At 40.8% G+C, this 18319-nt stretch overlaps 1 protein-coding gene and 1 long non-coding RNA gene across 3 annotated transcripts; one reads left to right on the top strand and one right to left on the bottom strand.

The window, feature by feature from the left end:
• Window positions 1-273: 273 nt before the first annotated feature.
• LOC138744045 (uncharacterized) lies at window positions 274-7807 on the top strand. Of its 2 annotated transcripts, XR_011345229.1 has the most exons (4): window positions 277-342; window positions 3762-3855; window positions 3955-4244; window positions 7551-7807. It is a non-coding gene; the product is annotated as an uncharacterized lncRNA (long non-coding RNA). The 2 variants fall into 2 exon arrangements; XR_011345230.1 differs by lacking the exon at window positions 3762-3855 and having other exon boundaries at window positions 274-342.
• A 7193-nt stretch (window positions 7808-15000) lies between these two features.
• On the bottom strand, window positions 15001-17880 carry LOC138744044 (tripartite motif-containing protein 29-like). The gene has a single exon (XM_069899547.1). It carries the CDS (start codon window positions 17864-17866, stop codon window positions 16904-16906), a length of 963 nt encoding a protein of 320 aa, XP_069755648.1. The 5' UTR covers window positions 17867-17880; the 3' UTR covers window positions 15001-16903.
• Window positions 17881-18319: the final 439 nt, after the last annotated feature.

The following is an 18319-nucleotide window of genomic DNA, read 5'->3' as shown; positions in this document are numbered from 1 at the left end:
TCTCTCCACCTGTCCTATACCGTATTATTTCTCAGCCTCTCTCCAGCCCATTTTCCCCTTTATGTATGTAATTTTACCTCTTCTATCTTGAGAAAGGATTCAGATTCAAAACACTGACTGACCATTTCTACCCATGGGTAGTGTTGGACCTGCTTAGCTCCTCCAGCAATTCTCTGTCTTCCAAGATTCGAGCACCTGTAACATTTGTGCTTCTCTGATGGAATAAAGCCCTTTGTGCATATCAGAATGCAAGGTCATTCCATGGTTGGCATAGTGGTTAGCACAACGCCTTTATGGTGCCAGCGATCAGGACTGGACCAGGGTTCAAATCCCGTGCTGTCTGTAAGGAGTTTGTATGTTCATCCCATGTCTTCATGGGTTTTCTCTGGGAGGCTCCAGTTTCCTCCCACTGTTCGAAACGTATCGGGGTGTAGGTTGATGGGGTGTAAATTGGCCAGCATGGACTTGTAGGCTGAAATGGCCTGTTACCATGGTATATGTTTAAATTTAAAAATGTAACTCCTTGGGGTGTTAGTGGTTATGAACGTGGGGGCGGGTGCAGAACTTGGAAATCAAATCTTGCAGCTCAGAATACAGGCTTGAAGGTACCTGGGGAATGATGAACGATGGCCATGTTTTGTAGATGAGATTAAAAAAGTAACTTAAAGGAATCAAAGGATAAAAGATCAATAAAGATTCACTGAAACAGCTTGAGGAGAATAGAATTTAATAGAATTTTGAGTTGACTGGTTATTCAAAAGCAAAAGAACCTCAAAGTTTTCTTGGCCCTTTCAAGATGGAAGCTTATTAATTAATTTAGTAGCAGAAGTAAAGCCTCTAACTATGGAACAGCAATTGAAATAGAAATGTGACACAAAGTTTACAGTCAAAAGTTAAAGACAAACTATCAGCATCCATCAGTACAGGAGTGCCACAAGGCTGCATTCTTAACCCTTGCTGTTTTCACTGTTCAATACACCCATGACCGTGTGGCTCAGTATGACCTTTTATAAAAAGGGGGGGGAATGAGTCAGCATACGGGAGGGTGATTGATAATTTGATCGAACAGGGCATCAACAACCTCGCACTCGATGCCATTGAAACCAAGGAGCTGATTGTAGACTTTACGAAGGGAAAACCAGTGATCATTGGTGAATCAGAATCGAAGAGGGTGAGCAAATTTAAATTCCTGAGAGTTACTATCTCAGAGGATCTTTTCCTGGACCCAACATGCAAATGCTGTGCTGAAGAAAGCACGTCAGTGCCTCTACTTTCACAATAGTTTGCAGAGGTTTAGTCCGACATTGAAAACCTTGGCAAACTTCTACAGGTATATGTAGTGGAAAGGGTGCTGATCGACTGCATCACGACCTGGTATAAGGGCACCACTCCTCTGAGTCGAAACCTCTACAAAAGGTCATGGGCAGCCCAGCACATCACAGGCAAAACTCACCTCATCATCGAGAAAATCTGCATTGAACACTGCCATCAGGGAGCAGAAGCAATTATCAAGGATCCACACCCCACAGGACATGCTCTGTTCTCGCTGCTGCCATCAGGAAAGAGGAAAAGGTGCCACAAGACTCAGGAACAGATGCTCCCCCTCCACCTCAACAAGAACTCAATCAGAGACTCATTTAAGGGCTCTTACTGTGCACATTATTTATTAGTGAATATTTACTTTTTGTATGGCACGGTCAATTTTCTTTCTTTGCTTACATTTCTCTCTTTTGTACATGCCTTTCCTTGAGTACAGTTTTTTCTACAAACAATAAGTAGAAATTCTGCCTCGCCCACAGGTAAAGAACCTCAGAGCTGTATGTGATGTCATGTATGTACTCTGACAATAAATCTGAACTTTGGCTTTGCCGAGAATTTTGGCCAAGAAACTCTGGTGTTACAAAAAGGGGATTAGACTTTGCAACAGAGACAACAGAGTGGCATAACTCAAAGATCAGCTGCCTCACAGCTCCAGTGTCCTATATTCAATCTCCAGTGCTTTCTATGTGGAGTTTCCATTTTCACCTCGTGATTCTGTGGGTTTCCTCAAAGTGCCTCTATTTCTTCCAACATCCCCAAGAATACAGTTGGTCGGTTATATGGCCACAGGTAGTTTGTCCCTCGTGTGTCAATATGGGCAAGAGAGTCTCGGAAGAGTTGATTGGCATACGAGGAGAATAGATTAGTGTAGCATCAATATAAATGAAAGCTTAATGCTCACTGCAAACTCAATGAGCTGCTTCCATGAGAGTTATATGAGAGTAAAATGTACTGCCTGGGATCAAGACCTGGTCTGAGCTTTGACTAGATGGGTCTCAGGGGAGAGAGCATTGACTAAAGAAGGACATTGGGTAAGTGGAAGAGTAAATGGTCTCAGACTTGATCATAATATTAAAAAGCTGGGATTCAAGGGACTAAAGGAGTTATGAATTAGAGTGAACTGGGTCAAAAGCCTTGAACATTGGGGAAAGAGAAGGACTGAAATTTGATGCACCTGTTAATTGGGAATTTGGAATATCTAGGGATTGGAGGGTTGGAGTTGGGCCTCATGAGACTGGGACCAAGATCAATGATGGGCAGCAGATATCGTGCCAAGTGCTGGGGAGGATTCTCTGAAGAATTAAAATCAATATGTAACTTCCCTGAAGTATTTGCAATATAGTGCTGTGCTGTTCAAGATGAATAGTGCCAGGTGATCTTAACACTTGTCGATCCAAGTTTAATTTCCCCAGAGATGCTTCACAAACAAATGGACAGGGAATGATGTCATCCCATGCAAATCGAATACAGAATTCATGTTTGATACACAAGGATGGATCACTGCAGGAATTTGCTGAAGGAATTTTCGTAGTGATACAAAATTAATCTAAAATGGTCATTAGACAGTTCATCTTGAATAAATCAATTTCTAATCATGTAACACACCAATAAAACCATCATTACGTAATTGAAGATCTTTTCTGATATTTTTGCTTCAAATACCACAATTAAATCACTATAAATTATATTTAAACACAAAAACATTGCTTTATACTTTCCTACAAATCATCTGAGTCGTACAAGTTACTATACTGTCATAAGATTTTCATTACTGAGGCTTTCTATATTATGAGGTATCCGATTCAGGTCAGATTAAATTGATCTCAGGTAGTTTGCAACCTTTCAGAATTTAGATTTGATTGAATCCCCATCCCATTCAACTCCTTGGTAACTGATTGCCAGCCCAGTGAATGCACATTGATTCTTCAGGCAGAGGAAACATGGGATTTAAATTTCTCCGAATTGAATCACATTGCTTTGTAGCTGCTTTAAAAGCCAGAATCAGGGAATGCAGCAAAATAAGACAAATAACTGAGGATATTGAGATGGAAAATCATCTTAACCAGGCATCCAACAAGAACTAATGACTTCTCTGTAGCTTGACATTTTGGGGAATAAAAGGAGAGCAATAAGAAATTTTCTATTGAAAACTAAAAAAGGTTTGTAAATAAATAATATCTTAAGTTATCTGCATTCACATTTTTATTGATATTAAATGGTTTGCTAAATTAAAAGGAAGTAAAATACAGTTATTTCACTTTTACCGAATAAACTATGAGAGAACTGTCAATAATGGAACAAACCCTGAACCCTCAGTTATTGGCAGCCCATTGATAAAAAGCGAGAATGGACCAGTTTTATTTACATTGCCATCAATCAGAGTACAAAGGCTTATGTACTAGCTGGTCCCCTGACACCACAATACTTAACTTCTTCTGTAGGGATGAATCAGAAATTCTGCAGGATGTGATTGAAAATGTAACACTTACTTGGATAACTGAAGCTATAACAAAGCAGAATCCTAATCTCATGCAGGTGAGAACCCTTCAGCTGCTCATGCCCCAGCCATTCGATCACAGCTGCTCTATGGCTGCAGCATGTTATATCTACTGACTTGTATGTTTTTCTCCTTAGATCGTCATCACAATTTCTTTACAACTTCTTGCGAGGCAATTGCCAGCAGCACATGGAAATGCCTAAAACTACTTCCTCAGGACATTAGTAAAAGTGGCCATGGGATTGCTACCTGTCTTACAAGACTACTGCCACTTCTAAATGTCTGTCAGTTCTGCATACCTTTCTGCCTGATGCGCCTTGGTTCAAATGTGTGATGTGAATGTATACTGTAAAGAATGGTAAAGAGTGCAGGTAGACCAGACCTGGCGCCCCTGACAAATGTCGCAGCAGGAAAAGCTATCAAAGCTGTAAGTGATTTTAAATATTTCAGACAATCAAAGACATTTTAAATATTATTGGTAAATAAATACTCGAGTTGTGGATGGTGACAATCAAAGACATTTTAAATAGTATTGGTAAATAAATACTCGAGTTGTGGATGGTTTGTATGAGCAGATCACACACACAAGATAAAGGAACAGAAATAGGCTATTCAGCCCATCGGTCTACTCCACAAATCATCAGTTGTTTAGCAGTGTATTGTATTTGTACAGATGATGAGAAACATGAACTTGAACTTGTATCTGAATACAAATTCCCAAGCATGATCTCTCCCTAATGAAACTGCATATACACATGCACCGAGAGAGACAATAAGATGTCTGATTCAAGCGGGAAATGATAGAGTCAACACTCCATCAAGCTGTTGGATTTCCAGGTTGGTAACCTGTGTAAATAATGGAAGCAGTGGAGTTTACACTCTTGTGGAGCTGGTTATCATGGATAAATAAAGCAAGATGAAAATAAATATGTGGTCCTAGCTCATTGGTCACAAAGGCTGACAATTGTAGCATAAAATAGAGGCCTCTAATAATTGGATAGAGAATGTAGCAGATTTACATATGCAACATTACCATAACAGCTGACTGGTATTGATTATTCACACACAACCAGGATTTGGGAAGAAACTGAAAATTAGCATCGAGATATAATTATTATTTACTGAAATTAGCTTAGTCATGGATTATGAATATGGGGAATCCAAAAATCTAGAGAGCCCATGACATGGATGTCATTACAGAAGATCAAAAAAGATGCCACATCTATCCTTACAGATGGGACTGGTAAGCGCTCCATGGTAGAATCAGGGAGGTATCACATCAACCTGTTAGATTGGATGGTGCTGATTTCATTCATTCAACAAATGCAGGAGAAGGTTTACCAGAAGGTTACCTGGGTTTAAGCATCTAGAGTATAGGGAGAGATTGGACAGATTAGGTCTTTATTCTTTGGAGCGTAGAAGGTTGAGAGGGGATTTGATAGAAGTATTTAAGATTATGAAAGGGATAGACAGAGTGGATGTGGATAGACTATTTCCGTTAAGAGGAGGAAAGATTAAAACAAGAGGACATGAGTTAAGAATTAAGGGGCAGAGGTTTAGAGGTAACATGAGGGGGAACTTCTTGACTCAGAGAGTGGTAGCCGTGTGGAATGATCTTCCGGGAGAAATAGTGGCGGCGGAGTCAATTGTATTATTTAAGAAAAGGTTGGACAGGTCTATGGATGAGAAGAAGATGGAGGGTTATGGGCATTGTGCAGGGAGGTGGGACTAGAAAGGGGTGTTTGGTTCGGTGCGGACTAGAAGGGCCTAATGGCCTGTTTCCGTGCTGTAATTGTTATGTTATGTTATGTTATGAAACAATTAAAATGACTAAAAGAAAGCAGAAACATGAGGTACTAAAATCTGTCACATTCAAGAATTAGAGACTTAGCCAGGATGAAGCCCACCTCTGCCTAACCTAACCCCTAGATGATGCTAAAGAACTTGATAACCATATATAAGACTTTAAAGTACTAATGAAACATGACAAATGTCGCAGCAGGAAACATGAAAGTCTGCAGACATGGTGATTCTAGTAGAAACACGGAAATGGTGGAGGAACTCAGCGTCCATAGGAGGTAAAGGTTTATAACCGACATTTTGAACCTGAGCTCTTCTTCAAGGGATGAGGATACAAGGCTCAGGGCCAAAACCTCAGTTTTATTCCTCCTAGGGACACTGCAAGACCTGCTGAGATCCTCCAGCATTTCTGTGTTTCTCCTTATAGTACATTTGATGAACACTTCAATATTAGGCAAAAGCCTAGAACTGAAATGGGAGTGCATTGGCTGAAGAATCCATAGGACATTATGCTAACATACAATCTGGACAGTTAATAGGAAATTTCTTCTTTTTTCTCTTTTGTTTATCAAAAGAGAGATGATCTTATTAAACGAGTACTTACCAGTCCCATCATCTGTAATGTAAGGATAGATGTGACTTCTTTTCAGTTTACTATATTGAAATCCATGTCTTGGGCTCTCTAAATTTTATGCATTCTCCATATTCATAATCCATTGCTGAGCTAATTTCAGAAGGGATATATTTCTAATTTTGCTTGCTTCCATATTAAGAATTGTGGCACGTGACTAAATGTTGTCTGTGTTATTGATACAGTATAGAACCGAATAGAGCCTGCTTGATAACCTCTCAGTCTCTGTGGCTGCAGTGAGAAGAGCTTCTTAGCATAAATACTACAATAAGTGCCTCTCTTTGATAGATTAAATTGTTGGCTTTATCTTCTATTATCATAAAAAGTAAATGAAAGAATATTAAAGCAAAAATATCAGCAGAATATAACAGTATTTTCCTTGACGATCTGCATTAGGATTTCAGGATCAATGCATCCAATGAGTATCTGCAGAGTGGAGTAAGGCAGTATCATATATGTAAATCATATGGGACTCTGGATTACCACCAGTAATAACCGGAGGAGAGATGCATCTTTGGTCACTACATGCCATCAGATTTCTGAATGGACAATGAGCCACAGACACTACCTCACTTACACCTATTTTCTCGCACTATTTATTTACTTTCAAACACTATAAAGCTACTGCAAAACAACAAATCTCGTGACATGTTCGTGACAATAAATTCCGATTCTGATTCTGAACATTAACCTGCTATGAAAATATTGCCCATCCCCTGAACTCCTGACATTTTCTTCCATTTATTTCTCTGGTCGTACCGGGAGCTGGTGAATAACACAGTACTGCATTGCATAGTCAGATGCCACCCGTTCTCCATGCACCATCACCAGGTGCCACATGATATTCGCCTGTCTGCAATATGAACTTTTAAAAGGGATTTACTGAGCAAGATCACATCATGACGAAGAGAAAATGAAAATCAGTATTTATTTGTGTGGGGGTAATATTCATTTTTTTGAAATACAGCCTTGCTTTGATAATGTCTTCCATCACAAATCTATGGATTGACTGCAAAGCTTTTTGAATCGTTATAGGTACAAATTGCTTTGCAGCACCAGATGAAGGAGTTCACCATATGTAAGCCATATTCAGGGTAATGGGGTGTACTGAATTGAATTGCTTTTTAATGAGATTCACAGTTCGAACAGTATGTTTGTTACCTTCCAACAGGAGGTTAAAACATTCCAGTGGTGTGACTGCAGAACAGCATTTTGTATGTTTATGTTTTGACTGCCTGATACTTTTAATTGTACAATTTATTTCCTCTGTGATCAACTCACAATGACCCTGTTTCCTAGCAGGTGGTTGGATCCTTGTGAAGGAAATGGCACTCTTCAATGAATTTTAGTTTCCTGAAGAGAGATGACCAAATGCATGAACAATGGTTGCTGACATTCTCCACAAAAGATGCAAACAATTGCAAGGAAGATTCAATTTGCAGCTTTGTGATCTGGAATCCAACACATACCAGGAAAAATCATAGTCCTTCACGGTTTAAAGTATTTTGGAATAAAACAGAAGACCATCATCATACAATAGACTGTCCATTTGTTTATCATCCCACGATGGGAATAAAATATTCATTGATAAGCACAGACAGTTGCATATGCCATTATTTGGTTGCAAAATGTCTTTTAACAGCTGAAAAAAAGGAATTTATTTTTTTATTGGTCTGAAACTGGGAATAACACTAACAAGTTTTCATGACTTCCTTATCTAGCAATGTTTTCCTTTCAATGGCTGTGCAATAATGGGAATTAATCGACAGTAACTGGGAAATATTAATTCAGTGTCTGAAACCGAGTCTACAAATGTGCTCCCCATTTATTTGTGGCTGACTGAGCAATTGATGTTTCCATGTGAGCTCATGGGATTAAATTGTTACTTGGGAAGGTATATGGGAGCAGAAATCTCATTCTGATCCTTTACCCTTTTAACTAAACGAACAGATCTTATTATTACCTAAAATAAGCAGGAGCCTTATTACCATAGTTAATGATGAATGGAGAATTGTTCTATTATCTACCTATATTCCAGATATACACCACTTCAATGGAATATCGTCAGTACATCTCTGGCCACTCAGTGCCAAGAAATCCATTAAGGCTTGAAAGTATAAAACTAGTAATTCAACAATATTAAGATTACTTTTGATCCCGTTTTCTGTTATTTTGTTCTTCTGGTATTTGGGTCATGATTTTCTTTATTCTCCGCAGCATCGTTACTAGGGCTTTGTCTTATCAGACCCTGGTTTACAAAAGGAACAACCATCACCACTTTCAAACAAAATCTTTAAGAGTCTACCTATTCTCCTTCCAAAACATTAAGAACTGAGGAATCCTATGTCCTTGTTCCAAGTAAATCTTGACCATAGGACAGAAATGGAAGGACAAAACTTACAAATAATACTTTAATGTTTAAATGAGTCCATCTTTCGTATCATGGCCACATGATTCAAGCCAAACTCCCCACACCTCTTAAAGTTTAATATGAAACAAGCCAAGCATCTATTTTTTGTGAGCCCAATTTCATGGCTTCCAATCAATTTACTTAGCAATACATCTCATGAGATACAAATTGAGCTATTTTCAAGTATATTCATTCAACCTTCTGTAACATCTCACAGCAAAGCATAAAGGCAGACAGGCTTATGAGTATCTGTCAATCTACAAGATTTAGATTTAGAGAGGACCCAAGGTTCATTTATTGTCAAGTAATTATACATCAAAAAAAGTATTTAACTTTTGCCTGTCATTAGGCAGAGAAAGAGACACCGTTAGTAGTGCCCAGCACCTCTTGCATAGAAAGAAAGAGGCAAAAGTTGTTATAGTTATGTCATTTATGGAATGTATTTCTTGGTGAAATACTTTTTGCCTGAAACAAGGAAGAGGTTGTTTGAATAATGATTTAATATTTTCAAACAACCTGAAAATATTTTATTATGGAGATTTGGCATATCTGTCTCCAATTAATAAGATGAGAAATATCAATTTTGTGCAGTTTAGTTGTAAATATTGAATTGGTCTTTCATATATTGTATTTAATTGCTTCTAGAAATCCATGAATATTCTTCTGACTCCGTAATCAACCCCAACCTTAATTAATTTGTAATTTTAAATGGATTTTTAATGAATGAACATTTTAAATTTAATTTTAATATTTTTTCCTTCATCGTGACAATGAACCCTTATTATTATCAAGTCTCTTCATGAATAGAAGGTTAAAAAGTTCGACTGTAGTTAATCATTGAGAGAGTTCTTGATCCGGTGATACTTGATTTCTATTTTGACATGACAATTAATATTTCATTATATGTGGAGGAAAGGTGAAGTCTTTACTTAGCAATACATCTCATGAGATACAAATTGAGCTATTTTCAAGTATATTCATTCAACCTTCTGTAACATCTCACAGCAAAGCATAAAGGCAGACAGGCAGAGTATTACCGTGATGAGGGCATTTATTATATTCCTTTCATTTGTTGATACATGCAGACTGTTAGTTTTCTTGATTCTGTTGATAGAGCTCCAATCCTATTCAGTTCTCTCCAGTAGTCTTTTACACAGAACAAGATTAATCCTGATGTGCTCATATATCTTCATGACATTAAAATTAAGTGTCCTCAAAGTTTAAAGAATTTTAAAGTTGTAGTATTTAATTTTTTTAAATCTATTCTTAGCACAACACACTAATTATAATTACAAATGGCAGGAAGGTTTAGTTAGTTAATTAGAGATTGTTGCAAAAAGAATTACCAGTAGGTTCTGGTATGAAATCATTATTACGTGCAATCTTCTTGACTTTGGTAGGCCTAACTCTGGGGATAAGTTTAAATCAGATGCTCCTCGTGGAGTGAAAGTTCCTTTGTTACTATTATTTGTAATTTTAAAATTTAGACATACATTTTGAAGGGTGAAAGGAAGCAGGAGCACTTGGAGAAAACCCATGCAGACATGGGGAGAATATAGAAGCTCCTGAAGGACGGTGCCAGGTTTGAACCAAGGTTGCTGGCATTGTGATAAACGCTACACTAACTGTGCCATGATGCATTTTCTTGTGCTCTTAGTTTCAAGTAGTCTTAAGTTCTCCACGGTGGATAATCGCATTCAGAGAAGTTCTAAGGGAAGAACACTTATGTATATGTATTGGATTTAGTTCACTAGTCCCCTGTGCTGCTCCACAGGACATCAGTTCCCAGGATATCACCCAATGGGTTCCATGTACATGACTCCTTTCCAAGCCATTCCTTCTTCACCTTAACACCCTTGTTTTACTCATCCAACTTTTCCCTCCAGCTTTGTGGTAAATGAAGACAGCAAGATGGAAAAGAAAAAGATGGGACAGGTGTGATTCTGATTAGTGCAATGCTATTACAGCCTCAGCAACCTGGATTTGAACCCATTGCTGTTGGTAAGGAGTTATTCATTCTCCCTGTCACCTACATGGGCTTTTCCTGGGTGCTCTGGTTTCCTCTCACTCTCCAGATCATATGGGGTTGGTTGGTTGGTTAATTGGGTGGCACTGGTTTCAATGGTTGAAATGGGCTTCTCCCAAGATGTTTCATTAAATAAATACTCATGGAAAGCTGACACCCTGAGGAATAAAAGGGGAGGAAAAGAAAGTGAAAAGAAACAAGAAATGTAAGGAAATAGAGTGAAGGAAAAGATGAGGGCAAAAAAGGTAAGTTTGGATGGTGGGACGAGCCAGGAATAGAGTGGAAGAGAGGAATAGAGTAGAAGAGAGGAATAGAGTGGAAGAGAGGAATAGAGTGGAAAAGTGTGCTGACAATGAGAGGAAAGGGGAATAGAAGTCCCAATTAAAAGTAAAGATTGCTAAACCAAGCTGCGGGTGGGAATCTGTTATAGGCTTGAGGGTGGGAATCTGTTATAGGCTTGAGGGTTAGTGACAACAAGAGCAGACGATAGTGAGTTTTACATAAGGATGTAACAACATAAGAAATAGGAGCAAGAGAAGGTCATTTGGCCCATCAAACCTGCACCGCCATTCAATAGATCACGGCTGATCTGATGATTGGCTCATCTCTGGCTATCTGTCTTTTCCCCCATATCCCCCAATTCCCCTACAATGCAAAACTCCATCTAAACTTGTCTGAAATATATTTACTAAGGCAGCCTCCACTGCTTATATGGGCAGAGAACTTCATAGATTCATCACTCTCTGGGAAAACCAGTTCTTCCTCATCTCTGTTTGAAATCAACTACCCTGAATCTTGAGGCTACGCCCTGAGTTCTCACCTACCAGTGGAATAAAACATACCTACCTCAATCTCATTTATTCCTTTTATAATTGTATACATTTCTATAAGATCTCCTCCTCGTTCTTCCATATTCCAACGAGTATAGAACCAGTCTCAATCTCTCTCCTCATCTCTGGAATCAATCTAGTGAACCTCCTCTGCACTGCTTCCAAGGCCAGTACATCCTTCCTCATGTACAGAAACCAGAACTTCACGCAGTTCTCCAAATGTGGCCTCACAAGTATCCTGTATAGTTGCATAATCTCCCTTCTCCGAAACCCAATCACTCTGGTCTTGAAGGCCAACATTCGAGATTCAAAATTCAATTTATTGTCATGTAATAAAAACAGGGTCATATTACTCAAAATTGCCTTTTGTCCGCTGTGAAAGAGACAGATTTGCCAACGACATCAACAGAGTTCCCCCAGAGTCACCCAGTGTCCATGGATTCACCTCCAGTGCACCTGCAGCCTCCACAGAATCCAGAACAAACCATCAGCAACCTGAGCTCAAGATCCGAACCTATAACACGAATAGGAACCCTTCAGCACCTTTGGCTCCATTTCGCATGCCAGCTCTGATACCTAGTACCTCTTCAGTGAGTCTTTATCAGTTTTCTCAATCTTCAAAGGGCAGTTGAACTTACAGAGACTCTAGAGGTGGCCCTCCAGAACTCAGATGATTACTCGACTGCTTGGTCGCTGCGGGCGCCGCTATCCTGGTTCGTGGCATTGTCCCACACCATGAGTGACTGGTCCCCTACTGTCTCACTACTTTAGTGATCTGACCTCAGCGGCCGTTGCGGGAGATCTCTCTAAATGCTACTTTTGTGGGCAGGGAAAACACCCAAGGAAATGCTGCTCTGCCAAGGATACAGTGTGCTCCAGGTGCCAGTAAAAGGGGAATTACACCAAAGTTTGCCAGTCCAAATCATTTATGAAATCTAGCAGTGCCGCATGCAGTCAATCACCACTCCAGGCAGTGTGATTGGTGCCATCTTCCCTGCATTCCAGCGACACAATGTGCAAATCATACAGATCACCATTTTGGACTGCCAAGCGGCATCTTCCCAGGCATTCAATACTACAAGGGGTTGAGGCCGGCCATGTCGGAACCAAGGGCAGTCATCTTGGGGCTGAGGGTAGCCATCTCAGGTGCATGAGCACCCATCCATACTGGCCTTCATCACCCTGATCCAGAAGGCCCCACACAAACTTGCCAGGTCCATAATGGACATCCAGGTACATGAGCATGATATCAACTGTTTATTCGATAGAGGGAGTTCAGAAAGTACGGCCTGCTAAATGCCAAACACAGGATATCACTTGCACTCAAATCATACACAGCAGGCCACCCTGGGGTCCTGAGCAGTGGCCCTAACTATTGGAGGCATAGTGTACAAATGCTTCAGACCACTCATCATGCCACATCTCTGTTCCCCCTTGCTACTGGGACTGGATTTTCAGTGCCAACTTCAGAAAGTTACTCTGCGATTCGATGGGCCCCTACCCCCCTTACTGTCTGCAATGAACAGTTCACAGACGTGTGATTTTTCAACTCTCAAGGTTGACCCCCCCTCCACTGTTCACCAACCTCACCCTGATTGCAAGCCGGTGGCCACCAGGAGTAGACGGTACCATGCGGTTGGCAGGGTGCTCATTAAAGCAGGCAGACCCATCGCTTTCTTCTCAGGGACTCTCCAAGGCCCTGAAATTCACCACTCCTCCATCAAGAAGGAGGCCCAGGCCATCGTGAAGGCAGTAGGTGACTGGAAGCACTATCTTACTGGGAAATGGTTCACCCTCCTCACAGATCAGCGAACAGTAGCATTCATGTTTAATAATAAGCAAAGAGGCAAAATCAAGAATGATAAGATCCGCAGGAGGAGAATCGCACTGTCCACTTACAACTACGACATTCTCTACTGGTCCAGAAACTTAATGAGCCCCCGGACACTCTATCCCAGGGAACCTGTGCAAGTGTTCAAATGGACAGACTGCAGACTGTCCACAATGACCTTTGCCACCCCGGAGTCACTCGGTTTTTCCATTTTATCAAACCTCGGAATCTATCATACTCCATTGAGGAAGTCCAAGCAATGACTAAAAACTGTCAGATCTGCGCCGAATACAAACCTCAATTCTACCAGCCGGACAAACCACACCTGATCAAGGTTACCTGCCCGTTCAAGTGCCTCAGCATTGATTTCAAGGGCCCCTCCCCTCCTCCAACCAGAATGTCTACTTCCTTACAGTCATCGACAAATACTCCCGTTTCCCCTTCACCATACCTTGCCCAGGCATGATCACGGCCACAGTTATCAAGGCCCTCCAGAATATCTTCACGCTCCTTGCATTCCTTGGTTTCATCAACAGTGATGAGTGTCATTCATGAGTGATGAGCTGCAGCAGGTACCTGCTGGCCAGGGCCATTGCCATGAGCAGGACCACCAGCTACAATCTTGAGGGTAATGGGCAAGTGGAAAGGGAGAAAACCACAGTATGGAAGACCATCCTCCTGGCTCTGAAGTCACGGTGTTGTCTCCCACTGGCAAGAAGTCCTCGTGGACGCACTCCACGCCTTCCAGTCACTTCTATATTTGGCCACCAACAACACTCCTCATGAACAGATGTTTGTTTTCCCTAGGAAGTCTGTGTCAGGAACTACGCCGCCCGCCTGGCTGACCTCCCCAGGACCAGTCCTGCTCCAGAAACATGCCAGGTAATCTGAGACTGACCTGCTGGTCGAGATGGTCCATCTTCTCCACACAAACCCCCAGTATGCCTACATTGCCATCCCTGATGGGCACGAAGACACTGTCTTGATCCGGGACCTTGCTCCATCAGGGGCCTCCCCACCCACCACTGACTTTCTACACACTCCCTCCCACTTCAACCTTACAGGTCCCAGAACCTACAGCTGACCACCCCCTACCCCTGGTTACTGTGGTCACCAATGATGTAGCAGCTTCACACTCCCCCACCACCCCACCTGTTCCCACCCCTCGACAAACGGTTAACAGATCCACCTCACAAGCTGCTCAGGATGGTACAGCAGTGCCCCAACCATTGCCATGTCACTCGCTGCGGCAGAGGAGACCTATAAATTATATATATGTACAGTTGTTTCACCCTCTCTTTTTTCCTCACCCTACAGGACTCTTCTTAAAAAGGAGGGGTGAATGTGGTAAACCACTGTTAAGTCATGATTGGCTGCTGCCAGCTGGACCCGCCTCCCGAGACCAATCCTACCCATAGCCCCCTGCATGTTCCCCTTTCTCTTTGCTTCGATCAGTCAATGAGGTTGGTGGCTGTTCCAGTCTTTAGTTAATAAAAGCCTGATGGTTTCACAACTCTAGCCTTTATATGGACAGCCAACAACAATAGTCCCAGCACCGATTCCTGAGGCACACGACTAGTCACAGCTTTCTGGCAGTCCTGATGGTCAGGGACATGTGCAAACGACATATGAAAAGCAAGGAAGAAGATCAAACATTTTTTAAACTAATTGATACATTTATTTAAAACATGAATCTCCTACACAATGATTTAAAAAAAATAAAATTCTATATACACTGAAGCAAGTAAATATAATAAAAAATATTATCTAATGTTTCCTTTTAAATGAAGACCAGTTACCCCATTCAAAAGAATGGATTGCTCTAAAAGCCCGGTCCAAAGTCATATGACTGAAGGGGTACGATGGAGGAACTCAAGAGATCAAGCACCTTCAATGGGAGTAAAAGAATAATCAACAATTCAAACCACGACTGATTTATAGAGGCCAGTCTCAATACAGGCTTTTGGCTCAAGGTGCTGGCAACTCTTTTTCTCTTCCTGATGCTGTTTGAACCGTTGAGTTCCTCTAGAAGATTGTACTTAGCATCTGAGGAGCTCGTCAAGCAGAGCATATAGGCCCTCATCTCCTTGGTGTTAAGAATGCCATTGGACTCGATGGTGATCCCTGGGCAGAATAAAAGGTCAGATGCACCTCCTCCCTTTGCTGCTGGTGTTTGTCAGTACAGATTCCAGGTTAAGATGTGCCCCCTTTGCTCTACCTCATTGGTCAAGATTCCCCATCCAGCCTGTCTCAATGGAACACTCCACCGGATTCTAAAGTATCTCCCACTAGTTTGCAAGCAGGTTGATTTGAAAAATTGATGAATGGCATCTTTTGGAGGAAGCAGCCTCACCTTGTGTTGACTATATGCACTAAACGGTACTCGCGGATTATTGCTAATGGCAGAGGCAGTAGAGTTGGTGCTGACTGGTCACGAGTTTGCAGGGTAAATTTGAAGTGGGCCTGTTTCAAGATTGATGCATCTAGTTTAATCACATCTGACAATCTTAATCCATACTTTCTACCAATGTACAAATTTGCTCCAATATTTTCAAAGGGAGGAGCTCTTAAAATTCATATTGTATCTAGCTAACATCTGCTGCAGCACAGAATCAGCCTTTGGCAGACACCATGGTAAAGTAATCTGGCTTCCTTTCATAGAAAATATTTAATTAATTTCTACAAATGGTTTACATTTTTTGGAGAGTTTTGATACATTTCAAGATATTTGCAAATACATAAATTGAGGCATTAAAAATCAATTCATGACAATTTTTTCCCTGTATCCATTTTCATGGTGACTATTCTGTTTTGGTCTTCGATATCCTTTTCAGGACACTGACCTTAGTAAATAGTACAATATTCAACTTAATCATGAATATAACAAACTGATTGGCTTTTTACAAGTCGAAAGCCTGGGTACAGTGGCTCAGTAAATACAGCCTGGAATCTATATATTAATGTCATAGCCATGACATAGAAGGCAAGAATTCCATTTGGATAGTTTAGATACACACCAATTTGTTCATATTTTTCTGGTTTTGTTTTAACTTCTACATTATTATGCCATGCTGAGCAATGACTGTTGAACATCTGTATACCCCAAGAGTGGTTATTCCTCCCAATGAAGCATGAATTGCTCGTTCCTTTTCTCATTAGATTTTTATACGCCACACCCAGGCAGCAGCCTTCACTTATTCCCACCTCCCAGTAATGGACACCATTGTCTAGTTTCTCTGCACACAGCAATTGCCAGCAATGGTCAAACCGTTCTGTGTGATCAACACAATAGACTTCATCTGGCCAGATGTTTGTCACTCTGTGGTTCCCTTTGGTCAGAGAGAGGCACTTATGAGCTGTCTTTGCGTCAAATGTCAGTTGCCGGTAGAACATTCGAAGCTCAGGCCAGTACCGTGGTTCCAATACCTTTGGCCAGTACTGCCGCAGACTTGCCACTTCAGTGCCTAGGTTTTCCACAAGTTGATTACATTTACTCACCAGCTGCTCCTTCAGGTTAATTACAACCTGGTCTAAACCTGGAAAACGAATGTCCACCTTTCAGTTGTCCTGGGATGAGGGCTCTCTCGGTTTACTGCTGAAAGCTTTGGATTGCCGTAGGAATTTAATATCATCAACAATTTCTAAAAGCTCTTGCATCACAACTTTCTCTTTCCTCAAATCAGTAGACTTCTTTTCTTTTCTGGCAATAGTTTCTTGAATTTTGGATAGTGCTACTTGTTCCTCCTTCTCTAGAAATTCCACGATCCGCAGTTTTGCTTCTTCAATATCTTGAATCAGTTCATTAAATTTGGCATTAATATCTTCTTGCAATGTAATTGCAGAACTTCTAATTGAATCTGTTTGCTTTCTTAGGTCTTCAATCTCAATTTCAGTCACCTTTGCATCTCTTTCTAATGATTTGCCTTGATTGCTAAGTTTACTCTGCTGTTCCTCTCTCTCCTCCTCTTTAGTCACAACTGTGTGGTTCCCATGCTCTTGGACAATACATATACAACAAATTAAAGTTTTATCAGTTCTACAGAACAGTTCCAGTGGTCTTTTATGCCTCTTGCATAGGCCATTCTCGACACAAGCTGCATTGACCAGCTTGTGAAGTTTCAGTGCTGCATTTTCTTGATGGGTCCTAATGTGGGTCTCACAGAATGATGCCACACAATCCAGACAGGACTTGATAGCTTTCACCTCTTTGCTAGTACAAAAATCACACACAGGATCATTGGGGTTAAAGCAGGATTCTTCAGAACTTTTCTTCACAGATTTGGATACCTTCACATCTTTACAGAGAATGCTATTCTTATGAAGCCGAGTCTTGAGGGAGGAGTTCCCATGGCATTTTGGGCAGCTGCCTGCCTCCACATTCATTTCTTCATCCCAGTAACTAGTTATGCATCTCATGCAGATAGTATGACCACAGGGAATTGTAACAGGATCTGTGAACAACTTCAGACAGATGGTGCAGGCAAGTTCGTCCTCAAAATGAAGTTGATTCGATGCTGCCATAGTGAAGGCAAAAAAAATGGTGCTTAAAGCGAAAGTAAAACGTGACTTCCTGCTTGATTCAACTGGTCTTGTGCTGCCTGAACCGAAAATAAACAGGGGAACAGCACCATCTATATTTCATCATCAACCTTTTATCTCAATCAATTGTAGGCATGTCTATAATTTTTCTTGTACATTTCACTCATTTCAAGCAGCATCACTTTTATCTCTGATTTAGCTGGAAGTGAGTTCAAACACCAGTACAGGAATTGGAGTACATAACCTTGGCTGCAGTTCAGTACAATATTTGTCAAAGGAGCTGTGCGTCAGATGTAATATTAAAGAGTGGTCATATAAAAGTAAAAGTTCTCAGTGAGAATGCTGACTGACTGACGAACTGTTCATACAAACCCTCCACGACTCAACTATTTATTTGACAATGATATGTATTTATTTTAATATTTGTAAATAAGT

This window comes from Narcine bancroftii, chromosome 10, assembly GCF_036971445.1.
Source record: "Narcine bancroftii isolate sNarBan1 chromosome 10, sNarBan1.hap1, whole genome shotgun sequence".
NCBI classification, from domain to species: domain Eukaryota; kingdom Metazoa; phylum Chordata; class Chondrichthyes; order Torpediniformes; family Narcinidae; genus Narcine; species Narcine bancroftii.
This window is presented reverse-complemented; position numbering and strand designations above follow the sequence as displayed.

Excerpts from the sequence above, each read along its gene's own strand:
- LOC138744044 (XM_069899547.1), bottom strand. The coding sequence starts at position 17,866 with ATGGCAGCATCGAATCAACTTCATTTTGAGGACGAACTTGCCTGCACC.